Source organism: Octodon degus, unplaced genomic scaffold (assembly GCF_000260255.1).
Source record: "Octodon degus isolate 3935 unplaced genomic scaffold, OctDeg1.0 scaffold00040, whole genome shotgun sequence".
Classification (NCBI taxonomy): Eukaryota; Metazoa; Chordata; class Mammalia; order Rodentia; family Octodontidae; genus Octodon; species Octodon degus.
The window spans coordinates 10,126,698-10,150,196 of NW_004524616.1; the positions used below are offsets into that span (position 1 = coordinate 10,126,698).

The following is a 23,499-nucleotide window of genomic DNA, read 5'->3' on the forward strand; positions in this document are numbered from 1 at the left end:
TTTTTTTCCGGAACCAGGTATTGAACTCAGGTCCTTGTGCTTGCCAGGGAAGCACTTACTCCACTGAGCCATCTCCCCGGCCGTGTACACATATTAACGTTCTACTGTTCCCTATAAAGTGAACTGACAGCTAAAATGATTTATTCTGTAAGATTTTATTATAATCACAAAAAAATTTTGGAACAGATACATAAAAAGTATACAACTTCATCTTAGGATAAACTGTTAATCTGATAGTACCCCTATTGAACATTTATCATGAAAATTGGTAACTGGTTCAGTATATTACCTTCATGATTCCAAAGTTACCTTAGCAGGATATACAGTGTTAGCTTCTTCCCATAGACGAGAACACTAGAAGTCAGTGCCCCTTGGAGGGTCACGTAGCTGGGGTGGCAGGGCTGAAGGTCAAGCCGAGGGCCGGTCGCCATAGTTCTTGGATTTATCCCTGACATTAGCATGTGCTGCTCATTATCATCTGGCCATGTTCATAAATAACCACCAAGGAATTTCCCATGTAGATTAAATATATCTGACTCAAGAAGTGTGACCCACAGGAAGAGAATTTTCCCATTCCTCATTGTTTCCAGGTAGGATTCTGAAAACTTCTAGTGTCAGCGTTTCTCAGGTTGATTAATTCTGCCATAGGGTCTAAGGAATGCATAAAGTTGAAAGACAAGAAAACTTAATCTCGTAGCCACCATAGGCATATATAAGCACCAAAGATTCTGAATTGGAAGTGAAACAAATCCTAGAAATAGAGCCCTTAAGTCAGAATAACTGCACTAGGGTTTTTGCTACATTAGAGGGTTAGCTGTTTGATGGGAGCAAGGTTCCTAGTGTCTCTGACAGTTCTCATCTGAGATGGAAAAAAGAGACACTTATCTCACCACGTTGTTGTAAAAAATCAATGGCATAATGTGGGTGGGAGCATGTGGAAAAGTGTACATGGGGAGGCGACGCTAAGGTGCTAATTATTTTCACCTTACAGGAGAATTAGTCATGACAAGCTGCAGCAATGAAGTGACACTTCTAGAGTACACAGAAGTATAGGATGTGGAGAGGAGATGCAGGGGGTCATTTTGGTTTTGTTTATCAGCTGAACAAACAAGCACCTTGTGCTGAGATATACTGAAGTTACAATGCTGTGTTAACTAGGCATGGAGATGTTTCCCAGGGACAGTACATGAGGCCCCGGGGGTCAGCCCCATTAGCAGGAGCTGGTCAGGCACAATGTGCTGGTGAGGATGGAGGGTCCAGGATGCAAAGAGGAGGGCCTTTGCAGCACAGTGTTTCTCAGATGTCATCCAGCATCAGAATTTCCTAGAAGACTTAAAAATACACACTAGTAGGTTCCTGTTCCCAGAGTTTTTGATTAAGGACATATGCAATGGTAACCTCAAATCCTGTAAACAAACCTCTGATGATGCTAATGCTTCAGGTCCAGGTGCCATATGTTGGTGAGTACTGAGACAATTTAAGAATTAGGGGTTTGGAGGGATGGCTATTGAGTGGCTCCTAAAAGATCTAGAACTTCATTCAAGAAGTACATTTAGAACAATTCTGGTCCAGAGAGCATAAACTCCATTTAAATTCCCTTTTCACTGTATCTGAGCACCACTGGCAGAACCTCTCTCCCTCTTTCTCCTTCTCCCCATCCCCTCCCCCTTTTCCTCTCCCTCCCCCCCATCTATCTGTGGTATATAGTTGTTGTTATTCTCTTACTCTCCTTAACTGACCTGCAGATTCCCTGCAGAAAGAATCCAGTTGGCTTAGAACATAAACCTACTCTCCAGCTACTAGCAGATAAGGGTACTTTGAATTACAAGCTCTCGCAGAGGACACACAGTGGGAGAGACAAAGTTGGAAAGCAAATCTGGTTATTATCATTATCGCCAAAGATATATTAATGGATGGCGCACAGCAAGGCAAAAGGAAACAGGACTCGAGAACCACCATGTAGGAAAACATCAATACACAAAAGGTCTAGAGTTCGAGGGCAAGGAGAATCTGTATGTACTACTAACTGGAGCGCTTGTAGATCCTGAATTTAGAAGGTAAAATGGCAGGCTTTTAGCTCTTCAAATAAAGGAAGAATTTAAACCAACTCTTTGGGAAAGTTCTCACGGCTGCCATAGAAGTATTGTGTGGAGCTTAAGATTTCAAAGAAAAATTAATCTTTCCACAGACTGCAGCATGCTGCAAAATTCATATGGAGTCCTTTGTTTCAATATTAGTAAATTTTAGATTATGAAATACTTTAAATAAACAGGACAGCATAGAAAAAAATGCATCTTGGGGTTAACTAAGCATGAGAGGCAGTACGGCCATTAGGCAGGATATGGGGGGGGGTGGGAGTAGGGGAGTCCAGCACACTTCTGGACTATTACACATCATCAGATTGTCTGCATGGAGGGCAAAAATTCTCTCAGGCTTTCACAGAGAGCAGAGAGGCAGTACGGCCATGGGGGGTGGGAGTAGGGGAGTCCAGCACACTTCTGGACTATTACACATCATCAGATTGTCTGCATGGAGGGCAAAAATTCTCTCAGGCTTTCACAGAGAGCACATTGGCCAAGCAATGGCCATGACTCATCCACATGGCTGACACTGACAAAGGTTCTACAGTCTGAGGTACAGGATCTCAGGATAAATCCTGAGGGGATTTCACTGACCTTATCAGACCCTAAAGCTACAACTCTTGTTGCATAGGTCCTGCTTTACCTTGGTCTTATCCATCCAGCAGAAAAGTATAAAAATGAAATATAAGAAGTAAAGCCATGCTGGTATGTTGAGCTGTAGCAGACTTGGGTCAACAATTTCTGACATCGCCACTCAAGCAGAAGACCCAATATTATTATGGGCTACTGGACTCTTTTAGAATATTTTGCTGAGTTAACACACCTATAATATTTAAATAATGGAACTTAACAAAAAAAAAGGGATACAGATGAACGTCCATTTTGTATCTGTGTATTCAAAGTGGTTAGGATAGATATATAGTTACATTCTCTCAATGAATAGAGGGATTTGTTCTAATGGTGTTGTGTAAATAGGATATCAAGTCCACATCTTATACAGCAATTAACCACTAGGAAGAATGTATGCAATGTGTTAGTTATTGAAACTGTCCTACCAATTTGGTTTGAAACTGTCTCATTGCTGTTTGTTTCTCAATAAAATTATGGGGAAAAAAGGATTGTCTGTGATGGAGTAGAAGTATAGGCAGAACACTTAGAACTCCAAATACTGATAATAAGCAATAAATAGACTCAACTATTTCAAAATATTAACTTTAAAGGAGTGTTCCCTTAAGATAACTATCCCCTACCCAAATTACCTTCCCATGGGCAATTATCCTCAAGTGATCATAAACATTTTTTAAAAATATCTGCTTTTTCTGTGTAGACCTCCGGGTGTATCAGTAACCATCTGGGAGGGACTGACGCGAATGCCCAGGCAGCAGAGACATGTGTGTGCCTCAGTCCAGGCATCCCCTGTGTGCTGAGAGGACCTACTCTTGAAATTTTGTTTTAAGCAGAAAAAAACACCATAGGTGTGATGTTAATCACCATGGCTGGGAAATACAGGCTGACAGTCATAATTGAGAGATGGTGATAGAAGGTGATACCTTTGATTTTGTGTTTGCCGAACCTGCTATGTCAGCAAAAAATCCGGGTCATCCTTTCCTAGGGGAACTAAGCTTGCCTCAGGAGCACTGGAGAGGAAAACAAAACAAAAATACAAACTGTCTTTGGACTTCTTTGGTAGAATTCATTCAAATTCTTCTTCATATGTAAATTAAAAATTTGGACTCAATCATTGGATGCCAGTGGCATCTTGACTGGACGGTGTGTCATTGTGTGTACTGTCTTCTACACTAGGTTGTGTTAGCTGCTCTACCCACAAACCACCCAAGCCCCGCAGTCACTGTACATCTCACTGCCATAACTCTGAGCACCCTCGGGGAGATGGCATGGCCTCACTGCAGCTGAAAAGCATTGAGTGTTCTTGCATTCCCTGTTGGTACTCTGAAGTTCTTTCAATGGGAAATGGGTGCTGTAAATCAGGGTTACCTCCCAGCAACAGTGTCTGATGGTCTGAGGAGGCTGCTCACGCACACGGCCCTGCTGCTGAGCCAAGGTGGCCTGCCCTGCACAGGCTCTAATGACTGCTCTCACCACCCTCCTTCCTTCCTCACTCCTTCAGTGTTGATTTCAGCACAGCTCCTAAGTCCTCACTGGGCAAACACTGGCCTAGGAGCATGTGGAAGAGAGAGGGGGATGCTGTGACCTTTTATTTGGTGCTCTGTTTGCAGGAGTCTTTGAGTTGAAGGATGAGATTCAAGTCTTATGTCCCTTCTGAGAAATATCCTATGTGACAACTGGCCTTTTTCATTACAAGTTTAATATTGATACTTACATAACATGGCATAATTTGGGGGGGGTAAGACAAGCAGATATAATAATTACTATATCTTAATCAGACCTAGATTCCCCATCCAGAACTCTATGTAAATATTATTACAGTTGTAAGGTGAATATATTAAACCACATTTTTCCTGATAAAAGTTTAAAAAATAAAAAGAAATGAAACTCGGGTCACACTGAAGAAGCACAGTACTTGGTTTGCTGCAATATGCCAAGTCTCCCAACCTGTGGCTTTTCAGACACTATTCAAGTTCAAAACAATTTATTTCCTCCAGGAAAAAAATGTATTTAACTTAATTTTGTTTCCAGCCCTCTTATCCCCCCTTTTCTGGGATATCTGTGACCTGTGGAGTGTTTTTTTTCCCAAGTCAGTGTTTTAACAAATATTCATTAGAACACTTAGGGGCTACAGTGAGGGGATGATTAAGACAGAAAAAACTTGATGGTAGTGGGGGTAGTTGTTTATTTGCATGGACGTGAGAACAGAAACCTGATGAACTGTGAATCACTAAGAGTAAATAAAAAGAAAAAAGGGGGATGGAGACTGAGCCTTTACAAACTCCATTTGAGGCTCGGGATATAGGTCAGCGGCATGCAGGGTCGTGAGTTCCATTTCTGGTACCAAAAAAGCCCCTCCACTTGACACCTCCGTGACACATAGAGAAAATAATTTAGAGAAGCAGTGAGTTGTGATAGGAAAATCATTGTTTTCAGAATGTGGTGAGCAACACAGCGTTTTTAAGATTCAGTTTTCTTGAAAAAGCAAATAAGAGCCATAATGATGTTGTAAAATGGGAAGAAATTGTTAAAAAAGAAAGAGGAACTAGGGAGGAGGAAAGGTGGAAGTAAGGAAAAGAAAAGGAAAACATGATGAAAAAAGGATGAAATGGAAATAAATCTTTGTAAATAGGAAATAGCGTTGAAGGGAAGAAAATAAAAGAGGAATCAAAATACATCATAGACACATACAAATTCCCTCTGGTGAATATGATCATTGTGTATATCCAAAATGTAGCAATAAGCTTAATTTAAAAATGATTCCATTTTCATATACAAAAATAATGCCTACCCTAACCTAGTTGAGTCATTTATACATTTAAAATAGTGCACAAAGTTCCTTCTACAGTATAGGAAGACACAATCTATTCTCAGTAAATACTATTCTTAATATTGTTTTTATTTTCAATTTGCCCTGCTGAATTAAAACAAAGCCTTCAAATTAGAGAAAAAGGAGGGCTGCAAGGAAAGCCAACATTTTGGCCCTAGTCTTCCAAGGTCAATTCAGACTCAGGACATATGAGAACTTGTACTGTAATGTCATGTAACTCAGTAGTGTCCCAAATTTTCTGATCAAGGAGATCATGGGGCCAAAGAGGAAAGTGATCAATGATGTAGAGTGTGCCTAAGGAGAGTCATATGAGAGAAAACCTTCTCTCAGGCTTTCACAGAGAGCACGTTGGCCAGGCAATGGCCGTGACTCATCCACATGGTTGACACTGACAAAGGTTCTAAAATCTGAGGTACAGGATCTCAGGATAAATCCTGAGGGGATTTCACTGACCTTCTCAGACCCAAAAGCTACAACTCTTGTTGCATAGGTCCTGCTTTACCTTGGTCTTAACCATCCAGCAGAAAAGTATGAAGACGAAATATAGGAAGTAAAGCCATGCTGTTATGTTGAGCTGTGGGGGACTCAGGTCAACAATTTCTGACATTGCCAGTCAAGCGGAAGACCCAATACTATTATGGATTACTGGATTCTTTTAGAATATTTTGCTGAGTTAACATGTTTATAATATTCAAATGACAGAACTAAACAAAAAAGGGGATATATAAATGAATGTCCATTTTGTATCTGTGTATTCAAAATGGTTAGGATAGATATATAGCTACATTCTCTTAATGAATAGAGGGATTTGTTCTAATAGTGTTTGTAAATAGGATATCATGTCTGCATCTTGTACAGCAAATAACCACTAGGAAGACAGTATGCAATATGTTAATTATTGAAACTGTCCTACCAATTTGATTTGAAACTCTCTCATTGCTGTTTGTCTGTCAATAAAATTATGGAAAAAAATAAAATAAAGCCTTCATAAATAGACTGTATTTATTTATTTATTTATTTATTTATTTATTTATTTATTTTTGTGGAACTGGAGATTGAACTCAAGCCCTTGCGCTTGCCAGGGAAGCACTTAATCCACTGAGCCATCTCCCCGGTCCTAACAGACTGCTATATTGAAACCTGAATGTTGGAAATTATATATGAGAAATCACAATACTCCACATGAGCAAGTGGGCCCAGTTCAGACAAGCCTGAGATAGGAGCAGCACGGCAGAAGCAGAGAGTCCACGAAACTAGGCAACAGAGAAAGATAGGCCAAAATCTCCCTGAGGCATTAGTGACCATCTTTCTTTCATGAAGAAATGCTGGAGATGATATCTGAACTTTAGTGTATACATCTGTTCTGCTTCAAAAGTTCTGAGCTAAAACCTTCTTCTATACACGTGGCTGTAGGTAACACCTGTCGTAAGGCAGCTGTTTCTGACAGTAGCCCCTGCGTGGCATTGTCAGAGGCAGGCCAGGGAAGAGACACCTACACCAGGACGCTGGGATAAGAAGGCACACTTCTGTCAGAATATGTCACAGAGCCACTAAGGCAGGCACAAGTTACTTTCAGTACTGGTCAAGTGAAGATACAAGTTGCCAAATGAGTTTGAATTTAGAGTTAAAAGCTCTGTTAATTGCCATGACTGATTAGCTATTACTGACATTTTAACAAGATCATTTCATTAGTTCATTTCAAGCCTTAAAGGGAAGATCATCAAAACTTATTTTGTGTTCTTTCCCTCCCTCCCTTTTCCCCTCTTTTTCTCTCCATCCTATTCTTACTATCACTATTATTATTATTATTATTGCAAGTTTTCTCCACTTTAGGCTCAGTTCTCAGATCTGTGTGAAGACTCCTGTGCCATTTAACGTGGCTGGCCAGTTAATCATTTAATCAAGAAACCACAAGAGCTGCCAAAATAGATGTAGGAAAAGATGAAAAGAGTGGCGAGCATGTCCCTCCCTACGGACTTCTCTAAGGCATTAGAGTTGTTCACACCCCCCACACAAAGGCGTTGTGGCAGGAGATGCTCATTGGTACTTCCCTAAGGGAACAGGGCTACAGTAAGAAGGAAATTTGCCCTGGAAGTGCATGATGTGTCACTCAGGTGAGTACTTATAGGAGAAAATGGACAACCATGCACTCTGATGGATTTAAATGATCACTTGCCTAAAACTTACAAGATTGGGGAAGAAAGAATGTATACAACATGCCACTCAAAGTGTGACCTGTGGGCATCACAGAAGCGCTGGCATCACTGGACTCGAGAATCACATCCATGCACAAAATCTCAGCATCCATACTGAACATCTAGGAAACCAAATTTCTGAGGAACTTTTATGAGACTTTCTAGGTGATTTTTACATATGCTGAAGATCTGGACCTCTATTTGCTGTGTCACTAGTTGGCATGCCTCACCACTTTCTTTACCCAGTAAACCAATCTGGTGTCAGTCAGTACCCTTAGCTTACTTCTCTCATTCTGACAGGCCATCAGGATAGACCTGATGCATCCATCTGATTTTATATGAGAACTTAGTTTGTCACTTTGATTGTTAGCAAAAATTTGGTTGGTAGCAAAATCTCCTCATTTTTAAGTTTTGGAAAAATTCTGTTCATTTTTTATGATGGCAATGATATAAATAAAGGGATTAAAAAGAAGAAAAACACTTACATGGACTTTAAGTTGTTTCTGGGAAGCCTTTACTTCAGCTTGCAGCTTCTCAATATGCTAAAAGTGAGAAAAGTTAAAATCAAATGTATCACTCTTCCTTTTACATATTCATCTGAATATGCATCAAATCACATCAATGACAGTGTTATCACAGCTAGATTCTCTGAAAATCATCATTGGAGAGAACATCTTCTCCCCACCCTGTTCCTCTTCCAATCTATGGAAGAGCCTAGGGCAAAACACACAAGTATATTAAGAACTAGGATATACTTGAGGAAAATGATGTTAGCATAATGCACTAAAGTTAATGTTAACATATCTCCTCTCTCTCTCTCTGTCTCTCTGTCTCTGTCTCTATCTCTGTCTCTCTGTTTGTCTCTCTCTCTCACACACACACACATACCCTCAAATATAAACATATTCATATGTTTTAAAATCTGATACAAATCCTTTGGGTTGAATAAGAAGTAAATTTATGTCATGGTACAGAGAAAATGTCTAAAGATCCAGAGCTTAAATGTTTCTTATAAAGTAATTGAATGAAAACATATGCCAAAGTTTTATTATCTACTTGTTTTACTACACAGAAACTATTTTCCGATTAGATTCAATTTTTTAAAATGTATTTGGTACAAGGTCTCACTACGCAGCTTGGACTTGTAGTGATCCTCCTGTTTTCAGCCTCCCCAGGGCAGGTATTACAGGCATGTGCCACCACTCCTGGTCTCGGTGGCTGGCTCAACATACGCAGGGCAGGGCCAGTGTGGCATGTGGTGCTGGAGATTGAACCCTGGTCTCTGTGTTTACCTAACCAGACACTTAGTCCACTGAGCTATCTCACCAGCCCTTAGATTCAACTTTGAACTGAAGAAACATTTGTGTAGTCAATATGATTTATAAGATAAAATATTTAACTCATTATTCAAAAAGATACATACAAAAATCTTAAAAATATAGCTGAATAAATTTTGTACCAATATTCATTAGGGAATAAAATTAATTTTAGAAAATATAAATATTAATATTTACTATCATGACCTTAAATATGAATTATCAACATGGCCAGAAATGACTTTGTAGACAGGTCAGTTCATACAAGGTTATGTAACTTTTAAAAGAAAGATTATTTTTTCCTCCAGCACATACCTGGTCTTTCATAAGAACTATTTCTTCATATGGTACCTTACTGGTTTCCTTAAGATCCACAGCTTCTAGTTTTTCCTCCAGCCAATAAACTTGGTCAAGCAGTTTTGATTTTGTTCTTTCAGAGGCTGAAAGCTAAAGATACTTTTTATGAGCATACAGTGATATTTTAAAACCTCCTTCTGAAAAGATCAACCTTCAAATGAATTGTTTTCTACTGATTAAATATAAAAGCAACCTCTGGACATTCTTCACAGATGACAAATGACAAAAAAGAAGAAATAATGTTGATTTTGTGTATTACTAGTAAGTATATTCTTTCTGGGCACAAGATGAGACCACATACTCAGAGTGCGCCGAGAAGCCTTCCGCGCCGGGATTGCAACACTCATCGCCATTGTGCTCTGAGGTCGCATTTTATTTGCACAGCTGAATCTGAAACCTGTACTGAGGTTTACATTGGTTCCTGAAACTTAACTCTTCAGGAGGTTCTGCTCTGTACAAAGCCTGGGAATTAATATTCCCCTGAATATTCACCATTGAAGCAGCAGGGTGATTGAGCTGAAGAGAAATGATGGAATTTACGTTATAACAAGATCAAAACAGGTTTATGCAAACCACAGCCAAAAACTTCCTACTGAACAGCAATGGAGCACCTATCTCTCGCAAGCCAAAACAAAAAAGGGATACAAATAAAGGGCCGCTTTGTGGGAAAAAAATATATATGATAGGATAGATATACAGCTACTTTCTCTTAGTTCAATGAGATGAAAGGTTTATACTAATATTGTTTAGACAAGATATCATGTCCGCATCTTGTCCTCCGAATAACTAACATGAAGACAGCAATATGCAACGTATTAATTACTGTAACTGTCTTACTAACATTTTTTGAAACTGTTTCATTGCTATTATAGAGATAACTTTTTGCCCATTAAAATGAATAAAAAATTTTAAAAACCTTCCTACTAGTGGCTATGTCTTTGTTTCACTGTTTGTACATTCTTCTTGAGGAAAATGATAGCTTAACAGCCCCCACTCTTCTACTACTCGTAAAGAAAGTATCCCGATCTCATTTTGACTTCATTCCAACAACTTACTGTGCTTTCTCTGTGTAGCTCAGCAACACTTATGAAGGAGTCACTGGAAAGCGACCCCCACTTCTGTAGTTTGCATCTCCTTGTGTATTTTTTGAAACATAGTTTATTTCTAAATATCTATTCTGCATTATTCTTAATGTTACATACTTTCTCATATTAAAGCATAGCAATTTTTAAGAAGTTTGCCAAATTGAACAGTCGATTTGCCACGGAAATCAATTAGATAAAAAAAAAGTCAACAAAGAAATATCTGAATTGAGCCAAACTTTTAAAATTTTAATGTAATACAGTACAAATAGATATTAATAAAGAAAATATAAAAACACTGTTCTTATTCTATGACAAAATAAGACAAAATTTTATAGCAAAATAATGGGAGAACAATAAGAAACAAATGGCCTTAGTAAATATCTATAGTGTTTCAGCTCAAGACAATAGAATATCATCTTCTTACCAGCACATGTGTCTCTCTCCCACAGGCTAGTAAGCTTAACAACCAATATTATCACGCGTATCTTATCAGATCATACTGCAATGAAACTAGAAATCTATTGCAAAAGAAACAATGTGCTGACCCATGGAAATTTAAAAAACAATCTTGAATAAACACTGGGTCAAAGGAAAAAATATCAGGGAAAAACATGAGATAGTTCCTATAACCAAATGATAATGCCAGCACAACAGGACAGAATCTATAGAAACTAGGCAGTTAAAAGAGGGAAGCTTACAGCTTTGAGTGCCCATGTCACAAAACAGAGCAAGTCCAAATAAATAATCTAATTACATACCTCAGAAATAATAACAGTTCAAATCAAAGCTAGGACAAAGAAGAAAGTTATAAAAATAGAGCAGAAATTAATGAAATTGAGACTAAAAAATATAAAAGATTCCCAGTTAACTGAAATCCTAGTTCTTTGAAAGAGTGAACAACATAAACAAGTCCTAAGCAATCTTTTTTTATTTTTTATTTATTTTTCTTTCAAAATTTTATTGATAAACAGATACCAATGAGACAGTTTCAAATCAAATCGGAAGTACAGTTTCAACAAATAACACACTGCATATATTCTTCCCAGTGGTTAATTGCTGTACAAGATGTGGACTTGAGATCCTATTTACAAACACCATTAGAACAAATCACTCTATTCATTAAGAGAATGCAACTATATATCTATCCTAACTACTTTGAATACACAGATACAAAATGGACATTCATCTGTATACCCCATTTTTTCTAAGTTCCGTTGTTGAATATTATAGGTGTGTAAAGTCAGCAAAATATTCTAAAAGAGTCCAGTAGCCCATAATAGCATTGGGTCTTCTGTTTAACTGGCAATGTCAGAAATTATTGACCTGAGTCCCCCACAGCTCAACATAACAGCATGGCTTTACTTCCTATATTTCGTCTTCATACTTTTCTACTGGATGGTTAAGACCAAGGTAAAGCAGGACCTGTGCAACAAGAGTTGTAAATCTTTTTTTTTAAAGACACAGATCCATGCAATTAGAAATGAAAAACATGAAATCACAATAGGCACTGCTGAAATCCAGAAGACTGAGTAACTAATTTGAGAAACTGTATTCTAATAAATTAGAGAATTTAGAGGAAATGGGGGGAGTAACTAAATACATATGAATCCACAAAACCAAACAAAGAACTTAACAAATTTGAACAATCCAGTAACAGGAAATGGAATTGAAGAAGTAATTTAAAAACTACCTACTAAGAAAAGCCCAGGTCCCAATGGATTCACTGCCAGATTAGGCAAGAACTCTAGGAAAGAGTAAATCCCAATACTCTTCAAACTGCTTATTGAAATTGAAAGTGCAGGAGTACCCTCAAAATCATTCTTAAAAACCACTATTATTCTGATCCCAAATCTAGAAAAGAATCCAGCCAAAAAAGAAAACCATAGATTAATCTATTTAATGAAGAGAGACACAAAAATCCTTAGAAGATATTGGTAAAAAAAATGCAATAAACCATTAAAAAGATCATCCATCCGGACCAAGTAGGATTTATCTCAGGGATGCAGGGATGGTTCACATATGCAAATCAATAAATATAAAACATCTCAGAAACAGAAACAAGATAGAAAAATATGATCATCCTTGATACAGAGAAAGTCTTTGGCAAAATAAAATGTCCATTATTAAATATAAAATCCCTACAGGAAATATGAATAGAAGAATCTTACCTCAATCTGATAAAAACTGCTTATGGAAGCCAATGGCAGCATCACATTAAATGGGGAGAAACTGAAAACTTTCTTCTAAAATCAGGAACAAGTCAAGGATGTCTGCTATCTACTCCTGTTCAATGTAATTCTCAAAACTTTAGCTGCACCAATCAAGCAATGTAGAAAATATAAATATATAGGAAAAGAAGAACTCAATTTATCATTATTTGAAGATGAAACGATTATATAGAAGAATCAAAATTCCACCAAATGATTCCTAGCATTGATAACCAATTTCATCAGCATAGCAGGACCCAAAGTCAACACACAAACGTCATGAGAAATCCTGTGCTGCACAGCTGGGTAGTTAGAACCGATGTAGTCAAAATGAGTGTACTTCCAAAACTTCATTAAAAACCATTTTAATGAATTGCCAATCAAAATGTCAATACTATTTCTCACAGAACAAGAGAAAACAATCTAACAATTCATATGGAACCAGGAGAGGCTTACAAAAGCAATCCCAGATAACAAGAGCAAAGCAAAAGGTATCACAATTGCAGCTTTCAAGTTATACTGTACAGCTGGTGGTAGAACTCCACGGGATGGCAGAGAAAAGAGGTATGTGGATTAATGGAACAGAACAGAGGACCCAGAATCACCTCCAGGCATGATCAGTTGCCTAATCTTTGACAAAAGGTTAAAAACTTAAATTGAACTAAGGATAGACTCTTTAACCAATGATGATGGGAAAACTGACTACCCACTTACAAAGACTGAATCTATACTGACGTCTCTCACATGTACTAAGATAAAATCAAAATGGACCAAAGAGATGAATGTTAAAACATAAACCTTTAATCTACTGGAAGGGAAAACTCTTGCTATAATAGATACAGGCACGGATTTTTGTAACAGAAGGTCAATCACACAAGAAAAATACCAAAAATCAACAAATGGGATCGTATCAAATTAAAAAGCTTCCACACAACAAAGAAAGCAAACAACAGACTGAAGAGACAGGCTACAGAATGGGAAAACAATAGTTGCCAGCTACATCTTGGGCTGAGGGTGAATATCAGGATCATGTAAATAACTCAGAAAAAATAAACCCCCAGAATAAAAGATCCAAATAAAAAAATGGGCCACCAAAATGAACAGATACATTCTAGAAGAAGAAATACAAATACTCAATAATGACATAAACAGCATTCATCATCCCTGCCCGTTAGAGAAATGCAAATGCAAACAACACTGAGATTCCATCTTACTCCAGAGACAATAGCTAGCATCAAGAAATCAAATCATAGCAAATGCTGGTCATGCTGTGAGGAGAAACTCATCGACAGTGTGCTGGGCAGGTAAACTAGCACTACAATTAGGGAAATCAGAATGGAGTTTCCTCAAAACACAAAGTAGAAATTCCACTTGACATAGCTTTCCCCTTCTGGGTATCTTCCTGAAAGCATTAAAGACACAATATGAGAGTGACACAGGCAACCCAACAGCAAATCCTGGAAGCTGTCTATACATCCATCAATAGATGAATGGATTAAGAAAATGTGGTATTAATGTGTAAAAAAGTAATAATTTTTCCATAAAGAAGGACAAGCTTGAATAACTCCTAGGAAAATAGTGTATCTTGAGAAAATAAGGTTAAATAATGTAAGTCATATGCACAAGTGTATACATTGAATGGTTTCTCTTTCTTGAAAAACTCAAGACATAAATAAAAAAAAATATCTAGGTGTGGTTGGGCATGCCTGTAATCCCAGCACTTGGGAGACTGAGGTAGGAGGATTGTTGCGAGTTCTAGACCAACCTGGGTTACAAAGTGAGCTCAAGACCAGCCAGCCTGAACTGCATAGACCTTGTTTCAAAATAAAATGAGAGAAACAAGAAAGAAAAATAAAAAATAAAAAATGGGGAAATAAATCTTCTGCAAAAGGGGAGGGGCACAAAGATCTAGAGGGAGAGGGGATCGAACGGAGCAGGTGATAAAGAATTAACATGATACATACATGTACCAACTCCCCATGAGTAACGTGATCATGTATACTAAAAATAAGTTCAATATCATTGTTCACTAAAAAAGTGAAAATTAAATCAAAATGGGATTGTAGGGGCCTGGGAGATGGCTCAGTAGAATAAGCGCTTCCCTGCAAGTGCAAGCGTCTGAGTTCAATCCGTGGTTCTGAAAAAAAAGAAAAAAAAACCAAAGGATTGTATTTCATACCTACTATGATGGCTGTAATTTTTAAAATGGACAATAAAAAAGAGCTGGTATATAAAAACTCTTGTACCCACCTGATATGAATATACAGTGTTGCAGCCATTATGGAAAAAAATTCAGTAGCTCATTAGAAAGGTGAATATAGAATAATCATGGGATCCAGTAGGTGTAATCCTAGGTACATATGAAAAAGAAATGAAAGCATCCTCCACATAGAAAGGCCACAAAAAATGATGGGAGCAGCAATATTCACAGCCGCTAAAAAGTGAAAAAAAAGTCCATCGATGGATGAATGAGTGAATAAACTATAAGATTGGTAAATAGATAGATGATCAATAAGTAGTGAGATAGAATAATATTCAGACACAAAAATGACATATTAATAATTGCCATGACCTCAGGAACATTGTTAAATGAAATAAACCAAATGCAAAGGGATATATACGATCACAAATATATACTGGCAAACTGTAATACTGTCACTTAAATAGGCACTAGATGTCTCAGTACTGATATATTCATATAAACTCATAATTTTTTCTTGTTTAGATTCCTTCTTTCAATAAATGGCACTGCCCATATATATGTTTTAAATCACGGGGATGTTTAAGACTTCTCTTTCCTTCATTATTTATCCAATCCACTGCTGAGTATAACTATTAAAACTACCTCACTACTGAGTGTGGATTTTCATATTTGTGTTTTGCCTCTCCTTGCTTTTCTCCTCCACAGCCTGCACACATAGATGCAGTGATTAATATTGCAGAATCAAGTGCTAGTGTCACTCAAGAATCACTCAAAAATGAAGTGTGCTTTTCAAGCCTTGTGGGGCTCATGCTACAGAGGAGGGAGAGTCCTAATTTAAAAATAATACCTTCCTGTTTGTATTTCTTCTTTTGAGTTCTTATACTAGGGAAACTATAGGATATTTACACATGTGTGTCTGGTTTATATCACTTATGAGAATATGTTCAAGTGGCATCCACTTCAATATAAAGGCTTCAAGTTTTCATTCTTTATAGCTGAGTAATACTCCATTGTGTAAAAATACAACATCTTTTTCAACCATTCCTCAGGTGATAGGCATCTTGGCTGTTTCCAAGATTTGGCTATCACAAATTGTGTTGCTACAAACATAGGCACACATATATCACTATGATATGTTGTTTTCAGATCCTCCGAGAAAATTCCCAGTAGAGGAATAGCTGGTTTAAATGGGATTTCCAGTCCAAGTTTTCTAAGGAGTCTCCATACTGATTTCCATAGCGGTTGCACCAGTCTACATTCCCACCAGCAGTGGAGAAGGGTTTCTTTTTCCCCACAGCCTCTCCAACATTTGTTGTTGGGTGACTTCTTCATGATAGCCATTCTTTCTGGGGTGAGATGATATCTCAATGTTGTTTTAATTTGCATTTCACAGATGGCAAGTGATGTGGAGCATTTTTTCCTATATTTATTTGCTTCTTTAATTTCATTCTCTGAGAAGCATGTGTTCATCTCAGATGCCCATTTCTGGATTGGGTCTTTAAATTTTGGGGCCCTAGTGTTTTTTAGTTCTTTATAAATTCTAGACAGCAGACTTTTGTCTGAGTACTTATTTGTCATGATTTTTTCCAAATTTGTGGGTTGTCTTTTCACTTAGTTGGTAATTTCTTTTGACGTGAAAAAACTTCTCAGTAAGAGCAGGTCTCAGTTGTTAATTCTTTCAACTGTTTCCCGTGCAATTTGATTTCTGTTCAGGAAGTCTTTGCCTACCCCTATGTCTTCAAGATTTCCTCCCACTTTCTCTTCCAGTAGATTTAAGTAAAAGGAAAGCAGGATCTCGAGGACTAACTAATCAAAAGAGGGGAAGGAAGAGAGCTAGGAAACATGACAATGTCAAGCCATACAGTTATATGTAAAAGATAGGGAAGACAATGATCCTGAGAATCTCAGAAGATTTTTGAATCTAGCAGTTAATTGGAAAGATTCTCACCCTGACTAACTATATATACTGATAACTGTGAACTAAGCCACTGCACTGAAGATGGTAATCTGTAATAGTAGTTTCATGCTTGCAGTACCTGTCATTCTGGTCTTCTGAATACAGGCTGCTTGTCATGACATGCCAGTTGCTGCTGTGCTGTCTCTCTGGTAGATGGTTGTTCAAAAAGAAGGGGGTGGTGAATGAAGGCAAGAGATAGGAAAAGGAATACTGTGGGACTGTCCTGCTTCAAGGTTGTATATGGTTAGATTTTTTGACTTATGTGTAAACATAAGAAGTATATTAATTCTTTATGCCTATTTTAAAAAATATATTCTAATTTTTAAATGTTTTTTCATCATATTCTATAGGGACTTAAAGTTCAACCTATCAATACGTGATGAAAAATACCTGTTCCATGTTTTGCCTAGGATGTTTGATATTCAAATAAATAGTGAAGTTAAGCTTAACAGCCTAGGTTGTATAGTAATAACAATAAGCTTGTCTTCTGGATGGTTAACAACCTAAGTTTGCAGACCAAAATAGAGAAGAAGGAAGGCTACAAGGAAAGCCAACGTTTTGGCCCTAGCCTTCCAAGGTCAATTAAGACTCAGGACATATGAGAACTTGTACTGAAACGTCATGTAACTCGGGAGTGTCCCAAATTTTCTGATCAAGGAGATTATGGGGCCAAAGAGGAAAGTGATTGATGATGTAGATAAGGAGAGTAACATGGAGAGAAAACATTCTGTCAGGGTTTCACAGAGAGCACATTGGCCAAGCAATGGCTGTGACTCATCCACATGGCTGACACTGACAAAGGATGTACAATCTGAGGTACAGGGTCTCAGGATAAATCCTGAGGGGATTTCACTGACCTTATCAGACCCAAAAGCTACAACTCTTGTTGCATAGGTCCTGCTTTACCTTGGTCTTAACCATCCAGCAGAAAAGTGTAAAAACGAAATATAAGAAATAAAGCCATGATGTTATGTTGAGCTATAGGGGACTCAGGTCAACAATTTCTGACATTGCCAGTGAAGGGGAAGACCCAGTACTATTAAGGACTACTGGACTCTTTTAGAATATTTTGCTGAGTTAACACACCTATAATATTTAAATGATGAAACTTAACAAAAAAAGCGGATACAGATGAATGTCCATTTTGTATCTGTGTATTCAAAGTGGTTAGGATAGATATATAGTTACATTCTCTTAATGAATAGAAGGATTTGTTCTAATGGTGTTTGTAAATAGGATATCAAGTTCGCTTCTTGTACAGCAATTAACCACTAGGAAGAATGTATGCAATATGTTAATTATTGAAACTGTCCTACCTATTTGGTTTGAAACTGTCTCATTGCTGTTTGTTTCTCAATAAAATTTTGGAAAAAAAATAAAAGCAAAACAAAACAAAAGAAATAAATAAAAAATAAATAAAATTTAAAAATAAAAGCTTCTTTTGTGCTAAGTGGGGTGTGCAAAGACAGATGAGCACTACAAATTATGAGGCTCCCTTGCAATAAACAACAGAAAAACATCTTTAAAATTATCTGTCCTGCCTGTGAGACGGGAATGAACCCTTATGTCTACTGATGTACCTAGTGCCCAGAACTTGTTTAGGCCAATTCAATTTTGCAGTTAAAAAGACAATGAATTCTTCATCCTACTTCCACCCTAGACATAACAGACTTTTCTAACTATTTATATATCTGGCCCTCACTAGTTATTTGTAGCCACTTCTGCAGTAATGTACAACTCAAAATAGAACTCCTAGGGCCCATAATTGAGAAGTACATATTCCACCTGTGTTAGGCTCCTGGTACTCCTGTGAAGTACCACACCTAAACTGACTGGTAGAAACAGAGGATTTTATTCTCACAGTTTTGGATGCTGCTAGCCAAATCAGGGTGTCCATGGGGTGGTTCCTCCTGAAACTGTGAAGAAGAACCTATTCTATTTCTCTCCCCTCATTTGTTGTTGGCAACCTTTGGCATCTCTTTGTTCCAACAAACGTCTGGCCCCTACTCTCTGCCTTCAGAGTAATGTGGCTTTCTTCTCTGTGTTCAAATATCCACTTTTCAAAGGTCACCACTCATCTAAGGTTAGGATCCCACCTTGGTTCCAGTATGGCCTCACCTTTACTAATGTCTGTAATAGTCCTCATTTCCAAATAAAGGTATATTCTCAGCTACTGGGAGTCAGAAAATCAACATATGAGTTTTAGAGGGACATAATGTAACCTTAACACCAAATGATTTTGATGAAACACCTTAAATCATAAAGGAACATTTAATTTCTGAGTGCAAATAAAGAGAAATATTTACTCTGAGGTCAGCTGATAATTGAAACAGCAAGTGTGAGGTATAGGCAAAGAGATTTCCATGGTTCCTTCAATCTGCAAAAAAAAAATTCCCATGGCCTTAGGAATAGACACAAATATTCAAGAGAAATAAAAACAAGAGGAAAAGATAAGGAAATTAATTATTGGCTTTGATGTAAAGGTTAAAAATCAGTAGCATGAGGTTCTGGGAATTAAACTTTGTATGATATTGGATGTGGTGTAATTAAGAAAAAGAGCTCCTATTGTCAAATACATATAATTTTTGATACACAAATATGAGTATAGAAGAAACGTTGCATTTTAATTTCTGTAAATCCTATGTACTTCAACTTCAAGTTCCCACTTCTAGGCAGGCAATCTTAAGGGTCAAGGCCTTTTGCTTTTTCTTATCCAGGAAAGTAACATTAATTGGTACTGAGTCAGCTATTTAAAACTGACCCCTATTTGATCTTGACATTTACAAGCAAAGAAAGTCTTTAGTTATGTAACAGGTCCTCAGTCCACACATCCAGCCTGCAACAACAACAACAGAAGGAGATTTGTCATTGTGCCTGACTCTATTCAAAACAACCCATCTTTTCACCAATGAATTTTCCCCCTTTTACAGTATTCTCCAGTTCATGCAGGACAATAAGGGTGAAGATTAACATCTACTTAGATAAGAGGTTGTCAGATATAGCTTTAATTAAAGAGGGACAATGCTGTTATAAAAATCAAGCAGAACTCTGAATAAATGATTTGATGAAGTTCTCAATAACTAGGTTTCATAATGACAGGAAAACTCATTCCAGATCAAAGAGACTGCTTGTGATTTTATGGCACTAAAGTAGATTTCAAAATAGGTCAGAAAACAAAAACTCATTCACATAACCTCATGATTTCAGATTGGCATATCAAGCATAGTTTCTGGGCATTTGCAGAAATGAATACTCCTACCAGGGGCACATTACTTATTTCAAATAAACGACATCAAGGGATCCACTGTTGCATTTAAACAATAAATAAGAACCAGAACATTTTGGGGACAATCTCAGTATGCACCAACTCATTTTTAGCCACCCAAAAGATTTTCAGTATCAAAAATTTTTCTAGAAAAAATGTTGCTTCTACTTTTTATCTGAAAAGACACCACCACATCAATCTAACACTATGATTACTATGATGCATTAAGAGGAAAATAATAAGAATTTTTTAGGGTGTTAGACATAAAATTATTAATATTTTCTTGGTTGCTATAGTCAATCATAACATTCTAGTTTTGGGGGCTTCTATTAGCCAGTTTCTAGTCTAAGCTTTATAACAATACATATAGATATGTCTGAAGAATTGAGTATAAATTGTTAAAACTTGTAAGAAAAAACAAACTGTAAGAATTCTTCCTTTCCTGCTATATTTCTTTAAACCACCACAGCTGCTACTTGCGCTGTTTCATTGCTTATATTTCACTGGTGCTACCTTCTTGTCAAAGGAGTCCAAAAAGTAAAGCCCCCCTTGTGTCATCTCCTGCATCCTCATTGGCTCCAATCAATCTTATGTTACTGTTGTTGGCATCATCTAGCAGCTGTTCTATTGACATTTTCATTGTCTCTTTTATTTTTAAGAAATATTCCCTTTTATGATCCATAACCACAATCCTATCTTCTACATTTGATATTTTGTCTTCACATTGGCTCATTTTGCTGCATCTACTCTCAATGGGATTTTTAATCTTCTTGATATTCGTTTAAAACTGTTTTATGAATTCTACTTCTTTCCTATAGTGGGAGTTCATTGTTTCTATCCTTTACCTAAACTCCTCTAATTTTTAATCTGTATTTGATCTAGAATTACTAACCATGTCCTTCATTATGGTCACCATCTCTGTAGTTAGCTGAGAAATTATTTCTGATTTGATATTTTCTAGAGTCTTATTCATCTGCTTTGTTATTTCTGCTGTCATCACTTCAGGGGGGTGGTTTTCAATTTGTTCCATATCATTGCTCCCTGGGTTTACCTTTGTTGAGCAGGAAGTCTGGATTTGCATCTTTTTTAACTTTCTTCTCATTTTCTATTTCTTCGAAGTTTAAATCCCAGGTTGATGCTTGTAAATTTCTTATTACATTTGGTAGCTTTATGGCTAGTGTTGAGAAAACTTAGGAATTGGCTTCTTCTCAGTGATGTCTTCCAGGTGCAGTTGGCTTTTGAGTTTTGAGACTGTTGCAAGACCCTACTCCTCCAGTTTGTTGGGGATGAGAAATTCCTGCCTATTTGGCTTAGACCCTGGTTTCTTGGTGCTTGTGTGTAGCATTGTTTATGACCTTAGGCAATCTCAGAGTTGGCTTATAAGGAAGAACAACTGAATAGAGCAAATAGTCTATGTTGGCTAAGCAGTATAACCGGCAATAACAATTGCACCACACATAGCCTAGAAAAAAACAAATTGGTAAATATTAATTTGCCAACTTGAACCATATGAACTATATTTGTGGTTATACAACAAAGTCTAAGACAAACCAGAAAATTATATGTAATAAATAAGTCCTCAATATGGTAAAATTACTCTCAAGCAAAAAAAAAATTAAAAACTATTAGGGAATAAACATAAAGAAATAGAGAAAGGAATTAGAAGCAAGCCTGGAGGACAAAAAAGATTACGTGAACTTTGGAAAACTGGTGAATAACACAGGAGGGAAAATAGGAAGAAATAAAAGCAGGAACAGAGCAGAATAAAAATAAAACTAGAAACCTGTTCACATTCATATAAAAACAAAACAGTCAAGAGAAAGCAAACAAAAACACAAGGAAAGAAAAGAGGTGTCCCTTCAGGGAGTATCTCTGCTGTCACCAATAGAGTGGGCACACACAGCCCAGATCCATGTTGATTAATCCCTGAATGCCAGCCATCAATGTACAGGCATGTCATGGATAATCTCAGCAATCCTGCACCTTTAGTTCCATGGAATTTCAGGCTGGTTTCTGGCTGTGAAGTTGGAAACCGATTTGTTCATACTGTAGCACTCAATGTGCTTCCCACTGGCTTCGTCCTGGTTCCATGCTAGTTTGAACTTAGCTCCTTGATTTCCTGCCGACTTAAATTCAGTTCAGCTTCTCCCTGACACTGCTATATGGAGCCAGCCCACAGCTACTCTGACATCCAAGCTCAGTTAGATGGCCTTCAGCTCATCACCCTCCCTTAGGGGACAACAGAAGCCAAATAACTTACCAGTGACTGCAGTCTGCTGCATCCACTGCTCTATTCCACTGTTGTGTCTCTCTATCGAGGCCTCTATGGTCACCAGAAGTCCCCATGCATCATCAGGCTTGAGTGACTACTCCTATGCTCAGAGCTCAGGTAGAAAATACAGCTAGCCACTGTCTTCTGTGTTAAGATCTCTCTCTTTACTCTTCACATGTGCTTTAATTCTTCCTTCAGGCCCTTTCTGGGTCCTGGAAAACCCACTTTCCTCCTTCATTCCTCAGATTGCTATAGTTCAGTGTCTGGACACCAAATCTCAAAGAGGCTCTTTCTCTGCTGTTCAATACTCTGTCATCTTCCTGGAAGTCAGTACATATAGGTTTAATGCAAACTCAACCAAAATAACAATAGCATATTTCACAGAAGTAGAGAAATCAATCCTAAAATTCACTGGAACCAGAATAGATCTAGAAGAGCAAAATCAATTCTGGACAATCATAATATCTGACTTGAAATTGTACTGCAAAGTTACTATGATACAAAAAAAGACCCAGGCCTATTGTGCTGGCCCTGCCCCTGGGGTGCACTGAGATGGCAGTGGAGACGGCATGGTGTCATGTGCCTGTGATCCCAGCACTTGGGAGGCTGTAAAACAGGCGGATCACTATGAGTCCGATCTAGTAGTGAGACCCTGAACATCCTGCAGACCTTTCAAAAAAAAAAAAAAAAACAGAAACATTAAATCTGATGGACGATAGAATAAGCAGAACTCTTGAAAATATTGATGTAGATGAAGACTTTATCAACAAAATCATGATTGCATAGAAGAATCAAGATATACCATGTACAAGTGCAAATTCGGTATGATGAAAAACAGCAAAAAAGCCCTATCATCTCTGGAAACCTTGGGTCGGGGAGATGGCTCAGTGGAATAAGCACTTCCCTGGCAAGCGCAAGGGCCTGAGTTCAATCCCTGGTTCTGCAAACAAACAAAAAACCCATCTCTGGAAACCTCATACTGAACACAAAACCTAAGTCCATAACCTTGTACTAATCTTGGGCAGTAACTTGGTCTTAGAGTTCATTGCTTCCTTTCAAAAACAGTCTCTCTCTCTCTCTCACTCTCTCTCTCTGTCTCTCTCT

The 23,499-nt window shown here is 37.6% G+C and overlaps 1 protein-coding gene across 1 annotated transcript in view; it reads right to left on the reverse strand.

Annotated features, from left to right (window-relative positions):
* Ccdc192 (coiled-coil domain containing 192) overlaps positions 1–23,499 on the reverse strand; it is a 255,390-nt gene that overhangs the window by 185,511 nt on the left and 46,380 nt on the right. Inside the window, exons 3-4 of the mRNA XM_023715301.1 lie at positions 9,365–9,496; positions 8,219–8,275 (exon numbers count right to left, since the gene is read on the reverse strand). Coding sequence (XP_023571069.1) covers positions 8,219–8,275; positions 9,365–9,496 — 189 coding nt within the window. The remainder of the gene's footprint in view (positions 1–8,218; positions 8,276–9,364; positions 9,497–23,499) is intronic.